A 15699-nucleotide genomic window follows, 5' to 3' on the forward strand; every position below is an offset into this window, starting at 1 on the left:
TCAATGACATGAGACAAAGTATATGTGAACTGCTGTATGAAAAGTGAATTTACTCTGTAAATCTTCACCCAAATCCTAATTAAAAAAAAAAGAATGAACCAAAGTACAAAAAGGTATTTTTCCAGGTACAGGGCTCTGAACTGTCTGGATTCTAAACCCATTTAACTGTGGATGTTTCACTTCTGGGCTCATTCATTTGATTACTTAATCAGTCACTGGCATTTAATGAACTCTGCCTTGAGGAATTTACAATTCCTGAGATTTAATGATGAGTCACCAAATCCTGTGTCACAGGTTCAGTTCCAAAGAGTTTAGGGTCTGGTTTTTTTCTTTTAGAAGATACATACTGCTTATGCCTGGAAGATCTGACCTCACTGATGCACTTTTGCAGATCAAGGCATTCCTGCCCCTCAGAAACTAGACAGGCTCCTTGAGGGTCCTAGTATCAGGCTTTCTGTGTTACACAGAGTTATCACATAAGCTCTTGTCAAGTCATGAGAGAAACAGTGGAAAAGAGGCAGCTCAGGGTCTTTTCAGCAATGGGAGAGGGGTGAAGAACCAGAAAGGTCCTCGGTAACTGATACACTCAAAGGAAAAACTGTCAGGCCTTGGGCAGGACAAAAACCAAGGTAGTCCCAAGAATCTAAGAACAGGAATTAATGATTCCGCTCCTAGAATGCCCTGGCTCATTGACCTAGAATGCCTCAGAACTCATATTTGTGAGAGAAAGCTGTGATTGGTCAGCACATGCCACATGACTATCATTTAAATTGACAGTCCCACCAGGACTACAATGAGGGGAAGGGGTGGTTCTTCAAAGGAAAATAAAAGTGTTGGGTGATGCAGCCCCATCCTCTTCAGGAGCAGTGGGTGTTGTGGAAGTGATTCCTCACCCTGGGGATGAGGACATCTCCTTAAAGAGAACACCCTATGGGTGGGGGAATCTGGGGTAAAGGAGAGATTGGGGGTGAAGACATTGAACCAGTCTCTCTGGATATTTTCTACCTTCACTGTGCCTCTCTTAATACTTTGGAGGGTGAGAGTGGAGTAGAAGATTCTCATTCGCCTTAATTTTTACCAAAAATCCATCCACAGTTTATCCATGACTACATAGGAGCTCTGGTAGCGTAGTACCTAAGGCACTTGACTGCTAACCAGAAGGCTGGCGGTTCAAACCCACCAGCCACTCCTTGGAAGGAAGATTGGGCAATCTACTTCCGTGATGATACTGCCTCAGAAACCCAAGGAAGGGTCACTATGACTCAGATCCAACTTGACAGTAGTGAGTTTGGGTTTTTTTGGTTTTTTATAGCAGCTGAAGAACTGGAAATAGGACTTCAATGACCCTTTGTGTTATTACTTATAAAGGGATCAAACATTCAGAATTTTACAAATAGAAAGGGGTTTTAGAGGTCATTGGTCCTCAAACTTTTTTTAAAAAGCTATAGGTATCATTCTTCAAATAAAACATCCCATGGGACCAATATAAAAAGGGGCAAAGCACACTGTCATCCACTGGGAATGGGATCTATGTAGGAGATCCTTGATAGAGAGGGAGAACAATGTGGAACAAAACTCAAAATCATTTGGAGGAAAAAAAAGTGTGTGGGGGGGGACCAGATTTGCTGGTCCAATAGAGCCTGGTAGAACCACTGAGACTATGGCCCCTAGCTGCCCTTCAGATCTGGAATTGAACCCACACCTGTGGTTTCCAGCCAAACAAAAGACAAGCATATGAGTTGAACATTTACCTCAAGTAGATACACTCCTTGGAGAGAAAAACATAGGAGAAAGAAGGGCTGTTTATGCACAGGGAGATGGCTCAGGGGGCAGGAGTGCATGGAGGGATGGACACAGGAAAGAGGTAACTATGGGGAGGAAGTAGGAGGGGAGCTGTTGCATTGGGGTAAACTGTGGTCAATGTCATGAGACAAAGTATATGTGAACCGCTGTATGGAAAGTAAATTTGCTCTGTAAACTTTCACCCAAATCACAATAAAAAAAAATGAAAGGGGCAAAGCAGAAATGCTCTTCATGATGGGCATGATAGGGGATCGACTATAAGCACTCCCTTTTGCCCAGCAGTCCTCTTCCCTCAGAGGCTTTCAAATAATTCATTGGAACCTGAAGGCTCTGGAATCTCATTTTACTGATGGGGAGATAAGGCCAGATGGATCAAGTGGGTTCAAGTTAATGATATTAGTGGTTCTGTGCAGAATTTGTTCCTTCTGTGTGGGAGACCTGGGTTTGACTGCAAGCAAATGTACCTCATACACAGCCATGGTCAGTGGAGGCTTTCATGTTTCTATGATGCCGAACAGTTTTCTGCAGAGCTTCTAGACTAAGATAGACTAGGAGAAAAGACCTGGTAATCTATGCCAAAAATCAGCCAATGATCACAAAGGTCTGATCTATAACCGATCATGGGGATGGTGCTGTACCAGACAGCTTTTGTGCATGGGGTCACCATGAGTGGGAGCCAATTACACAGCAGCTAACAACAGCATAACACTCAGCTAGCTGATGGAAGTTAACAAGAAATAATGGCACTGGAGTCTGTCTTGGGCTTCTTTCCACTAGTCAAGAGTGAGTGCTGAATCTTGACCCCACCCTTTAACATACCTGTCATTATTCCCTACCTTACCTACCTTACAGGATCATGCCAAAACAAGAAGCTTCTGGGTCTCATCAGTCAAGCCGTTAAAATTCTAGTTAAAACTTCTTGTGGTAATAATAAAAGGCCAGTCGATAATTGCCCTTAAAATAGGGACTCAACCAGATGCTTCTGTAAGCACATTCTTTTGTTTTGAAGGCAATCATCTGATAAATTATTCCTAAAACCCCCAAGGTGAGTAGGTGCCACTGGAATGTGCAGTTGTTGATATATCAAAGAGAATCCATTTGGGAATGTTTTCTTTTGTTTGCACCAGAACTGAAAAATGTGTAGATGTTGTGTTTTTATTATGTTTTGTATGCTGTCAGCTGCACTTTCTAAAGCTCCATCAACAGAAGCCTCTAGATTCTTCACACTGAGACTCTGAGTCAATAGTCTAATTTTAGAAATACTGCCCAATATATCCCAAGCCTGATATTTTGTGTGGTCTAGATCTAGACCAGTGATTCTCAAAGTGAACCCTGGACCATATCCCCTGGGAACTGGTTAGAAACCCAAATTCTCTAGCAAATCTCAAACCAATCGGAGCAGAATTTCTGGGGTAAGGTCCAGCAATCTAGATTTAACACAGGTAATGTTGATGCACACTAAAATTTGAGAACCACTGGTATAGACTAGTTAGAACCACTTTTGAAAGGGACAGGGAAATAACCCGAATCCAATCAATCTTTAAAGCCAGCCTCATCAACCCATTCACAGGGATTCTAGAAACACCAGTAACATATCAGACAGTGTTTCATTGCTATTCATAAGGTTTGCAGTGGCAAACTTTTTCAAAAGTGGATGACCCCCTCCTTTTTCCCTTTGTCTTAGTCTGGAAGTTCTGCTGAAACCTCTCCACCACAGGTGATCCTGCTGGTATTTGAAAGACTAGTGGCACAGCTTCCAGCCTCACAGCAATACACAGCCACCACAGTACAACAAACTCACAGATGAGTGGTGGCCTTTCAATTGTGGTGTTGCTGAAGAACACTGAAAATACCAAGGACTGACAGAAGTACAATAAATCTGTCCTGAAAGAAGTGCAGCTGGAATGCTCCTTAGAAGTAAGACTGGCCAGACTTGTCTCACCTATTAGGTCATATTGTTAGAAAGGACCATTCCCTGGTGAAGAATATCATGTTTGGTAAAGTAGCGAGTCAGCAAAAAAGGGGAAGACTCTCAGTGAGATGGATTGACACAGTGGCTGCAATGATGGGCTCAAGCATAACAAGGACTGAGGATGGTGCAGGTCTGGGCAGTGTTTCATTCGGTTGTACACAGGGTTGCTATGAGTCACAGCTGACCTGACAGTACCTCACAACAACAATAAATGTCCCAGGTAAGTCATACACATTACTGTTATTTAATTCTCACTAGGCATGGAAATAGACTTCTACTCCTATGTAATGGGGGCTATCTATCCACAGGTAAAGAAGTTAGGACTCACAGAGGTGAAGCAATTCACCCAAAGTTCTGAGGTAGCGTAAGGATCCTATTAAAATGTTCCACTCCTTGTTTGCACCGATCAGCTCATTTGCAGAAGGAAGTATCTTACTCTGGACCCAGGAAACAGTCATGTCAGTTCCCTGTACTGGCTCTCACCCAAGTTCTTGGCAGCCTCTTTCCCTAGAACCTTTACAATATTCTTATGGGGCTGACACTTCAAGCATCCACACTCTGTTGCAATATAAATTAAAGCATTATAGCTATTTTCTCTGGGTGGTGAAATTGTGGATGTCTTTTCCTTATTTTTCATTATCTATATTGTCTTTTTTTTTTTCTACTGATAATATTCAGTATTATAGAAGGCTTGAGCTTGTTTTTAAATTTAATGTCACTTTCCAACAATGGTAAAAAGAACCACATTCTTTCTACTTCTGTAAAGAGTAAACAAGATGACACTGAGGTGAATAACAATTTTAAGTGAGTCCAGAGAAAGCCTTCCCTGCAGTGAGGATAAATGCTCACAAAGCAAAAATGTGGTGGTGTTAGTGATGGAGTGTTGGAGAGGGAGTGTTGAGGTCTGAATTGGCATCTAAACAAAAGACATTAGATACTTAAGTCCTTAAAGGTGGTGGTCTGTGGACAAAATGGCAGCTTCATCCAGCAACCTGGAATCACCACCAAAAGCAAGAATGGGGACAAACTACAAGTGTTCACTCAAATAGCCAGGCAGTGTAGGATGTTAAGGCCCAAATCTCAGTTCAGACTTCCAACAAGATTAGGTACCCACCTCTACCCAGAAGCCAACTACTGAGCCTGGGCCACTTATGGCTCTCCTGAAGCACACTCTCACAGCCACTGTGTGTTTCTATCTAGGGGGTTTGTCATAGTTACCTAGTGCTGCTATAAGAGAAATACCACAAGTGGATGACTTAAACAAACAAATCTATTCTCTCACAATTTAGGAGGTTAGAAGTCCAAATTCAGTGCACCAGCTCTAGGGGAAGGTTTTGCCTCTTTGTTGGCTCACAGTTTAGGAGGAAGGCCCATGTCTCCTTTCAGCATCTGTGAGCTTGTCATTCCTTGGAACTCCCCATGTCTCCTGGCATCAGTCTTCCCCTGGGTCTAGGAGGTTCTCAGCACAAGGACCCTGGGTCCAAAGCTACTCCCAGCTCTTCTTTCTTGATGGTACTAAGGACCCTCCTTCTCTGCTTGCTTTTCTCTCTTTTTATCTCTTGTAAGATAAAAGGTGAAACAGGCTACACCCCAGGGAAACTCCCTTTACATCAGATCAGGGCTGTGACTCAATTAAGGGTGTCACTTCTCACCCTAATCCACTTACAACTGACTGGCCAATCACATCAGATCACATCATAGGGGATGATTACATCGTTGCATAACTGCCAAATTATGTCATTACATAATGGCTGAACCACTGAGAATCATGACCTGGCCCAAGTTGACACATATTTTGAGAGGACACAATTCAATCCATGATACTGCTTATATGTGCCAAATGGCCAGAGACAGTCCCAGTTTATGTCAACTGACCTGCATAGTTATTGATAGCACCTCTTTCACAAAAGTTTACTGGTTTAAATAGTACATTATATGCTCACCCAGAGAAGGGGCATGGAAGTATCATGCAGTAGGTAACATGGGCAAAGCTAAATTTGGTTTTCCTGGATTTTAGTTCTGACTTTCCCACCAACTAGCAGAACAGCTCTAGACAGCAAAGAATGGACAAAAGCCAGGGACGGCAAACTTCCTGAACTCACTCTGGCTGTTTGCAATGGTTTCCTGGAGTTCTTTGTGGAGATATCAGAGGCAACAGCTAGGCACAGCAGGAAAGGGTGAATTTTATTGGCAATCCTGAATGCTGCATTTTGTCAGCAATTCTAAAGATGTTACAGGTATGAGAAGAAGGTGGGGATGGTAGACCCTATGCCCAAAATAAGCAATCCTTCAATTAAACAGTTTCCATGGGCCCTTCCGCTCCAACATTTGTGCTCTGAAATAACCAGAAATGGATTATGCTTACAGCTACTTGCCACTCCTGGTTTTGCCCAGTTTCTATTGCCAGAGATATTTGGCTATTTGGCAGTCAAGTTTTCCAGTCTAAAGCAAAAAATCCAATCAGTTAGGATGGTGATGGAGGATCCAAAGAAAGTAACTGCCCCAGCAAAGAACAACTCCACATACCCCTCCCTGAAGGAGTGTCCCCAGAAAGAATCTAAGAATCCTGATGGTCCCCATGTGGCTACTTTTCATGCTCCATGAGACAGGAGCTTGAAAGGAAATGGAAATTTCTTCCTCTGTTCTCTTGAGAGTTTTCCTGTACAGAAGCAATCTCAAGGCAATCATTGCATTCAAATAACATTGTCCAAAGCAAGATCCTTCCTAAAATTGGTGTTTAGTGTCACTATGTCTGAACAGTTAAGTCAACAGCTGGTCATAGTGATGCTGGCATGTTTTTGACAGTTTGTTGTTGTTAGCTGCCTTCAAGTTGCCTCCAACTCATGCGACTCCATGCACAATGGAACAAATAGTGCCCACTTCTGTGGAGATCTTCACTGGCTGACTTTCAAAAGTAGATCTCCATGCCTTTCTCTCTAGTCCATCCTAGTCTGAAAGCTTCACTGAAATCTGTTCAGCATCATAACAAGACGTAAGCCTCCATTGACAAATAGATGGTGGCTGCATATGAGATGCATTGGCTGTGATTTGAACCCAGGTCTCCCATATTAAAAAAAAAAAAAAAATTCACTGTCATTAAGTCGATTCTGACTCATAGCAACCCCCACTGGGTTTCTGAGGTGGTAAATCTTCACGGAAGTAGATTTCCCCATCTTCCTTCCACGGAGCAGGTGGTGGGTTTGAACCACTGACCTTCTGGTTTGCAGTCAAGTGCCTTAGGCACTGCACTACTAGAGCTCCCACATGGAAGGTAAGAATTCTACCATGAGCAACCACTGCCCTATTTTGGCAGCTTAACATAACCTGTAAGTTTAATATATTTCTATTATAAAGCATGTGTGTTAGTTATCTAACCCTGTTATAATAGAAATACCAAAGGTGGATGATTTAAAAAAAAAAAAATGTATTCTCTCAGTTTAGGAGTCTGGGAGCCCAAACTCAGGGCACCAGCTCTTGAAGAAGATTTTCTTTCCCTGTTGGCTCACAAGACTAGAGGAAGGTCCTTGTCTCCTTTCAACATCTGTGGTGTTCCTTGGAGATCTCCATGTGTCTTGGCATCAATCTTCCCCTGGATCTAGGAGGTTCTCAATGTAGGGGCCTAGGTCCAAAGCATATAGTCAGCTCCCAGTTCTTCTTTCTTGGTGGTACTGAAGTACCTCTTTCTCTGCTCCCTTCTCTCTGCTTTTATCTCTTGACACAGGGCACCCTAATCCTACTGTACTAACATAACAAACACAACCTAATCCTCATTAACATGACCTAATCCTGCCTCATTGACATAACAAACAGCTCACTCCCAGATGGGATCATAACCATACCATAGACATGTTGTTGTTGTTGTTATTTGCCATCGAGTCAGCCCTGACTCCTAGCGACCCCTCCTTGGGTTTCTGAGGCAGTTATCACTATGGAAGTAGGATTGTCCAACCTTTCTTCCAAGGAGTGGCTGGTGGGTTTGAACCGCCAGCCTCCTGGTTAGCAGTCAAGTGCCTTAGGCACTATGCTACCAGAGCTCCTTACCATAGACATAGAAGCAAGGATTTACAACAAATCACAAAATGGAGGATAATCAGATCACAAAATGGAGAACAGCTACACATTACCGGAAGTCACAGCCTAGCCAAGTTGACACATATTTTGCGGGGGACACAATTCAACCCATAACACCATGTATCTTGTTAGAGAGGTGTATGTATGCATATGTGTGGTGTGTGAGTTCATGTACAAAGATTTAATTGAAATTAATTTCTTAATTGAAATTAGGAAGTCAACAAATTGACAGCTAAAGTAACACAAAGAGGAGGTGTAAGAAACAATCATCTCAGCCATTTAGTTCAACGCTTGTAATTAACCTACATAAATCCAGGACGTGTTCAGCTCACCTTGTTAAGCCGTTCAAGCATTTCTTTTAGCAGCAGTTGACATTCACACTCATTTTCATACCTGAAAATTGGACACATAAATAAGAGTTAGGCAACTTCTGTGATTTCTTATGTCTTGATCACACAATCAGTGTGAAATTTTTTTAAGATGAGTACTACACCCACTCCCTTAAGGCTAAAGTGTGTATTAGAGCTTAAATTCTGAAGCACTTGGTTTGTGGGAGGCTGCAGTCTACAGTGGGAACCCTAACTACATTTTGCATCTTGACATAAATACAGATGTCATTTGAGTTCTTTCTGACCTTTAAACCAACATTGTGGTTATGCACAAACAAGTTCAGGGACAAACCTAGAGAGGAGCAGTTTGCTCTCAGGAAGAGTGTGGTTGATAGTAGATTAAGTTCACACAAAAAATAAGGGAACTTGCCTGGGTGTGTACTTTTCTAATTTAAATTAAGATTGGGGTCCTGGCATTGTCTTGTAGCCACCTTATGGCTATGATTCAGGCCACAAGGTCATGAGTCAAATCTGGACCATCATGGAGCCAGGTGGTCAAGCCCCAGAACCAATCCTGTAATGCTTTTTAATCTTCAATTATGTACGTATCCCAATCATGGTCTTTTCCCCGATTCTGTAGTCCCACCTGCAACAGTAATAAGTTGATCTGTCACCAATCATGATTTTGTGGTAATTTCCTTTGTTTTCAATCATATATAATTTGCCCCATGGACATGACTCAGTGGACTTCATTCAGCTTTCTGTACTGTGTACATGCTAATGGTTTTTCCCATCCTAGATGATTATCTTTGTCCTGTCTGAGGCTTAGTAAAAGTATCTCTATTGAACCTGTTTAAATCTGGGGTCTTTTTCCCCCTACCACAAGTGGCAGATTCTTCATTTTAAATCAGTAACTAATGCTGAATTTCCTAACCTACTACTTCCCAACCTTTTTCTCATAACAGTGCATGGAGAAAGAGGTAGCATTTGCACAGTATTTGGGGTCACTGGAAGCAGTAAATGGAAGAGTCTACAGCCTATGGGCTCCAGCCGCTGCCACCACCCTGCCCCTCATTCTACCCCACCAGCAGCCCAGCTACGCTGAGGATGAGGAAATGCTCTCTGGGCACACCTGTAATTCAGTGCAGAATGAAATAGAGACTGGGAGGTGGCTTTACAAAACCAATAGGAACTACCACTAACTGACTTCATTGTGGGTTTCCTATGCTACTTTATTTATTGACATATGTGATATATGTCTGCTTTTTTCTGGATTATGTCATTTAATTCCCTCAAAATGCTGTATGAGAGCAGTTATTGTTATGCTCATGTAAAGATGGGAAAATGGAAGCTAAGAAACTTGCCCAAGGCCTCAAAATGATGCTGTTGCCACTTCACCTGCATATCAAAGGTTTTCCTGTGGGCAGGTGAGCAGAGCAGGCTTCACTCAGTGGAGAAGCAGTGCCCCAGGCAGTCACCCTGAACCTCTGAAGGAAGGGGAGCTGGAATATAAATACCCCAGCTCCCTTGCTCCTCAACTGGGATTACTGAGGTGTGTTTTACATTGGCTCCCAGAGAGACCCTGCACGTTGAACTGCAACTGCCCACAAAGGTCACTTGCTTGATAATGCATTCAGTACTAGCTGCCTCCCCTTCCCTGTGTCCTCTCCCTCCTACCCTACTGGTGCTTTCTGAGAACACCTGCCAGATAAGCCACTTGTCCTCAAATCCCTGCCTCAGGGTTGCTCTTAGAGACCCCAAACTAAGAGAGCCAAACTAAAACTCACTGCTATTGAGCGGATTCCAACTCATAGTGACCCTCGCTGGGTTTCCAAGGCAGTAAATCTTTACAGAAGCAGATGGCCCACCTTTCTTCCACAGAGTGGCTGGTGGGTTTGAACCACAGATCCTTTGGTTAGCCATCAAATGCCTTAAGTACTGCACCATCAGAGCTCCTAACCTAAGAAAGCAGTGGACTTAAAATAATTCAAACTTGTCTGACAGCAAACCTGTGCTCTAACAATGACACCAAACTGCTCAGAAGAGCAGGGAAGCCCCAAATGTAAACACATACAAGATTAATAGAAGTGACAGATAGGAGCAGGCATATTTTTTCTTCTAGTCAATTTCTATCCTTGACTTCTAGAAAGTGATAGGAGTCATTCAGATCACAGCAAAGGTTTCTCTTGGGAATTTTACCCCCTCAAGAATGAGAGAAAACCTTTTACAAATGACCCCTTCCCTTATCCCTATACATAAAAATAAACAAATAAATACACTCACCAAATGCACTGCCATCGAGTCGGATCTGACTCACAGCAACCCCTCCTTGGGTTTCCGAGGCAGTATCACTACAGAAGTAGATTGCCCAACCTTCCTTCCGAGGAGTGGCTGGTGGGTTTGAACCACCAGCATTCTGGTTAGCAGTCAAATGCCTCAGGCACTATGCTACCAGAGCTCCTATCCCTGTACATGGCCACCAAATATCCATTCTCTCCTTCTTCTACAGGGTTAGAACTTTTGATGTGTGGTGTAGTCTCCCTTTGAGGCAGTCTTGTGCACACCACACATCAAAAGTTCCCAGTCTACCTTGCAGTTAAGTACAACTCAGTCCTGACAATAGAATGTAACCAAAAGTCTGTGTTGTGAGCTTCAAATCTTCCATAAGAGATGGTATAGGATCAATGTCACAAACCAAAATGTGTATGAAGTGTTAAATGGAAAACCAATTTGCTCTGTAAACTTACACTCAAATCACAATGAAAAATTTTAAAAAAAGAGAGAGAGATGGTATAGGTTTGCTCTCTTCTTCCCTGCCTTGTCTTCCTTGCCTCTTCTGCATCCTACAGGTTGAAACATGGATGCTGTGAAATACTGTAGAGCACCATACTAAACTGCTCACCATACTAAACTGCTCACCCAGACCTTACACAGAGAGAAACAGACTTCCATCTTGGATAAACCATTCACTTCCAAATTTATGTCTGTGGTTGAAACTAATCCCAGTTAACTCAGCCCAACCAACAAAGTACAGTTGTGGGTTGCTGTATTCACAAATGTGAAAAGTATCAGAACTGTGTTCTTGGAATTAAAAGCCCTGAACCCAGGGAAGAGCAATTAGGAATGTCTGCATGGTTTTAAAACCATCTATGAAGTTCAGTTAGAACAGGTAAGCAAAACATACTTGCGTAAGTTGTACGTTATAAATCAGGATGTCACATATAGCCGTTTCTGTGATGTGACTCGACAGCAGCAAGTTTGGTTTTTGGTTCTTTGTGATATGTGGCTGTAATGGAGCCAGAAATTATTTTTCAGTGGATAATTAGACTTGAGAATAAAACTCAACAAAATCTAATTTTCTCATTGCTCTTCCCTACTAAAAATATCTTAAGAGTTTCTGTAGCTTAAACATGTTTGATAAACAATACACTAAAATGGTATCATGGGTAATATTCATGCTACAAAAACAAGCTTGTATATTATCAAATATCAGCGATGCCATGATAAAAATTCATATAGTTATATATATTCATGTAAATTAATATATAAGCAAATTCAAAGAAAAGAACACTTGGGCTTCATTTATCCAATCGTCTTACATAAATTATTTGTGGTTTTCAATAAGCTTTATAATTGACTCTATTCATTGTACTTTGGTACTTTAATTTATTTTTATTTAGTTCTGTTTTATTTAGTCTGTTTGATCCTCTGAAGACTTATTTATATGGACATTCTTATAGCACATACAGATACATATGTAGAAATATTGTCTGCCGAACTTACATATTGTCATAGGCATATTCCCTTTTGCCTAAACATATCTGACCATTTAGCCTATCTACCTATGTATCTACTTGTAGATTAATGTTTATTATTACTGATTATGCAGTGTTATGTATGTAAAAGTGTTTGTCTTTTTTGCCTGTATCTCTTGTTCACCTTTCTGTGTGAAGACCTGATTTTTTTTTTAATTGTTGAACTACTCAAGTAGAGAATATGCCTAAGGCTGCATCCACTTTCCCTTTCTGCATGATTTTCACCTGGCTTTGGCTAGTCATCCATTCACCTCTGAAATGTAAAATGAAACTCAGTGTGTGCATGTGTGCATATGCACACGTATGATTTTTATAATGATTTTGAAATCCCACTACCCCAGTCAAAATAAACCTCTCTAATGGAGCAGTAGGAGCTATGGTGGCATATTGCCTAAGACACTTGACTACTAATCAGAAGGCTGGCGGTTCAAAACCACCAGCCACCTCTCGAAAGGAAGGTTGGGCAATCTACTTCCATAGTGATATCGCCTCGGAAACCCAAGGAGGGGTCGCTGAGTCGGATCCGACTCCACGGCACCGTGTTTGGTTTGGTTTAATGGGACAGTGGGAGAAAATATATTAAGGAAAATTTTCGTCTAAGTCATAGAACCTGAAGAACTAGTCCATGATGGGCATATAACTCAGGACCAAGTCAAATCAAGGAAAACTCAACAGGGCCAGTCCTTCAATGAGGACTCAAGGGAGTCATGTTTGTCCAGCCAAATCACAGTAGACTGTGGCCTAATGACCAAGTAAAGGCAATTTTGGATCTAGGGTATCCTGAGTACCCAGGGAGCTGCCCTGAGTGTCTGAACCAGCATCTTCTTCCCTTCACTTGGGAAAACATGTGCTTCATCTGAATGTGGTCCTATCTGTGGGCATAACTCTATAGGACTCTAAGAATGGCCTTTCTCCAAGACATGATGTTTTGGGAAGAATACAGGCCCATGGTGAGAAAACCCAAAACCAAAACTAAACTCACTGTCATGGAGTCAGATCTGACTCATAGCAACCCCTCCTTGGGTTTCTGAGGCGGTATCACTATGGAAGTAGATTGCCCAACCTTCCTTCCAAGGAACAGCTAGTGGGTTTGAACCTCCAGCCTTCTGATTAGCAGTCAAATGCCTTAGGCACTACACCACCAGAGCTCCTGAGATAACCCAAATGCAAGTCTTAACCACCCACAGGCCCCTTCCATGCCTCCATGAAGAGGTTTTCCAGGTGTCCCTTCCTCCTCTAAATTTGCTTCTGTGGATCAAAACCAGAATCAGAAAGGCTGATGGGAACTAAAACATCAATGAATATGATTTGATAAATATGCTCCATGTACTTTGTTGAATAACATGCTCAAAATTGAGGATGAGTTATATGGAATTTAAACATAGAACAAGTTTGGATGAAACACTCTGGGTACTCTAGACCAGGGGTCCCCTAACCTTACTATTCCCTGCCATTACCTGCAGAGCTTGTTAAAAATTAAAATTCCCAGACCCCCACTGGAGGTCCAGGGTAGGGCTTGGGTATCTGTATTTTAAAAATCAAACTAATTTATATAATTCTAAGTGGATAAATCTCTTACATGGTTAAGCACTTTAAAAAAAAAAAAAAGATATTAAAAATACCTGCAGTTGACCCTAAAGAATAACGTAAAATTGCAAAACACCACATAACATGAATGAACTTGGAGGACAATTTTATTTATTATGCTGAGTGAAGTAAGTCAATTACACAAAGACAAATATTGTATTAGTCCACTATTGTAAAAAGTTGAGGAAAGACAGGATGACTAATACTACATTTGTATAAACTTTAATAGTTTTCTCTATTCTTTTCATTTTCTATGCCAATAATAAATATTAACCTTAGGGGAAAAAAGTCAAGGAAAGGTTTATATATGGAATGAAACTTTCTTTTTTGGTTATGTGGGGTGGGAGGGGAGAGAAGGGAACACTGGTAGATACGTAGAGACAAGTATTGATTTGGGTGAATGGAAGGGCAATGTACCAAAATATGAGTGATCAACATGGTGGCACTGAGGAAGAGGAAGACATAGAGAGGTGCATGGGAGGTACAGACAACAAAGATGAACCCTTTTGCACATACAGTACTGTATTGTTGGTGATGGAAAACATTGATCTACAGGTGGATAAATGGGTGGACAAGCTGAACAATCTAGGCAGGGGGCAGTGTGCCCATGACCATGTATAGAGTTGGTAGACAATGTTTCTATAAGCATATTTGTATGTGCTGTTAAGACTATCCAGGTATATAGTAGAGCTGACAAGAGACAACGTTTTGGTGACTTCTTGGCCACAGGCAGCTACCCAGAGGAAGTGAGTAGTTGGATCTGTGGGCTCAGGGCCACGGTCACAGGGGACCTCAAGCTCAATTGGCATAACTACACAAAAACATTGTTCCACATCCTACTTTGGTGAGTAGTGACTGGGATCTTAAAAGCTTGTAAGCGGCTATCTAGGTGCAACAATGGGTCTCTCCTTATCCAGAGCAAAGAAGAATGAAGAAAACCAGGCACATGGAACATTTAGTCCAAGGGACTGGCAGACCATGTGATCCTTAGCCTATAAGACCATGAGCCCAGAAGAACTAGATGGTGCAGGGCCACCCCACTGTCAACAACTCAAAGAGGGATCTATGTAGGACATCCTGGATAGAGTGAGAGGACAATGTGGAATAGAAGTCAAAAATCATAAAAAAAAAAAAAAAAAAAAAAAAAAAGAAAGGACCAGCTTTGCTGGTCTGATACATCCTGGTAAAACCCCTGAGATTATAGCCCCTAGTTGCCCTTCAAGACTGGAATTGAACTCACTCCTGTGGCTTCCAGAACAGCTTATAGGCTGGACATTTACATCAGGTAGATACACTCCTTGGAGAGATCAATCATTGGAGAACAGAAGGGCAGTGTATGCACAGGGAGACAGCTGGGGGTGGGGGGTGGGCAGGAGGAGTATTTGGGAGTGTACTACACAGGGAAGAGGTAACTATGGGGAGGAAGTGAGAAGAGAGCTGTTACTTGGTGGGAAATTGCAGTCAATGTCATGAGACAAAATTTGTATGAACTGCTATATGGAAAATGAATTTGCTCTATAAACTTTTACCCAAATCATAATAAAAATTATGTGTGTGTGTGTGTGTGTGTGTATGCAGTTAAAAGTGTCCCTCCCACCTCTGTCTCCATTTGTCCAGTCCCTACTCCCTTATCCTCCACAAGCAGCCAGTATCATTATTTGTGTGTGTGTGTGTCCAGAAATTTTTTACCCTTATGCGAACAAACAAACAAAAAACCGTCCATTCTTCTCCTTTCTTTTTTAAATATATAATAATATACTACTACTTTTTACAATCACATAGCATTCGATTGCATGGATTAACCAAAACTTTATAACCCATCTCTTACCAATGGGCATTTAGGTTTATTACAGACTCTTGCTATGGCAGACCTGTTGGAGTGCATCTGTAGAATAAATTCCTTGAAGTCACACTGCTGAGTGAAAGAGTGCATGCATTCATAACTTTAAAAGATGTTAACAAATTGCTGAATATGTGTTTTTTGTTTGTTTGTGTGTGTGTTTAACAATTCCTTGGATGATTTTAACCCACAGTTTGGCCTACGGAGTGGAGGGACAGTGCCCTGAACTAGAGCTGCTGCTTCTTCTTCTCTTCTTCTTCTTCTTCTTTTTTTTTTTTTTTT

The 15699-nt window shown here is 41.7% G+C and overlaps 1 protein-coding gene across 1 annotated transcript in view; it reads right to left on the reverse strand.

Moving 5' to 3' along the window:
* The window catches only part of BFSP1 (beaded filament structural protein 1), a 46663-nt gene that overhangs the window by 21037 nt on the left and 9927 nt on the right, over nucleotides 1–15699 (reverse strand). Inside the window, exon 2 of the mRNA XM_007955383.1 lies at nucleotides 8179–8239. Within this exon, the coding sequence (XP_007953574.1) occupies nucleotides 8179–8239 (61 nt within the window). The remainder of the gene's footprint in view (nucleotides 1–8178; nucleotides 8240–15699) is intronic.

This window comes from Orycteropus afer, unplaced genomic scaffold (assembly GCF_000298275.1).
Source record: "Orycteropus afer afer isolate SDZICR_OR568_19922 unplaced genomic scaffold, OryAfe1.0 scaffold00500, whole genome shotgun sequence".
Classification (NCBI taxonomy): Eukaryota; Metazoa; Chordata; class Mammalia; order Tubulidentata; family Orycteropodidae; genus Orycteropus; species Orycteropus afer.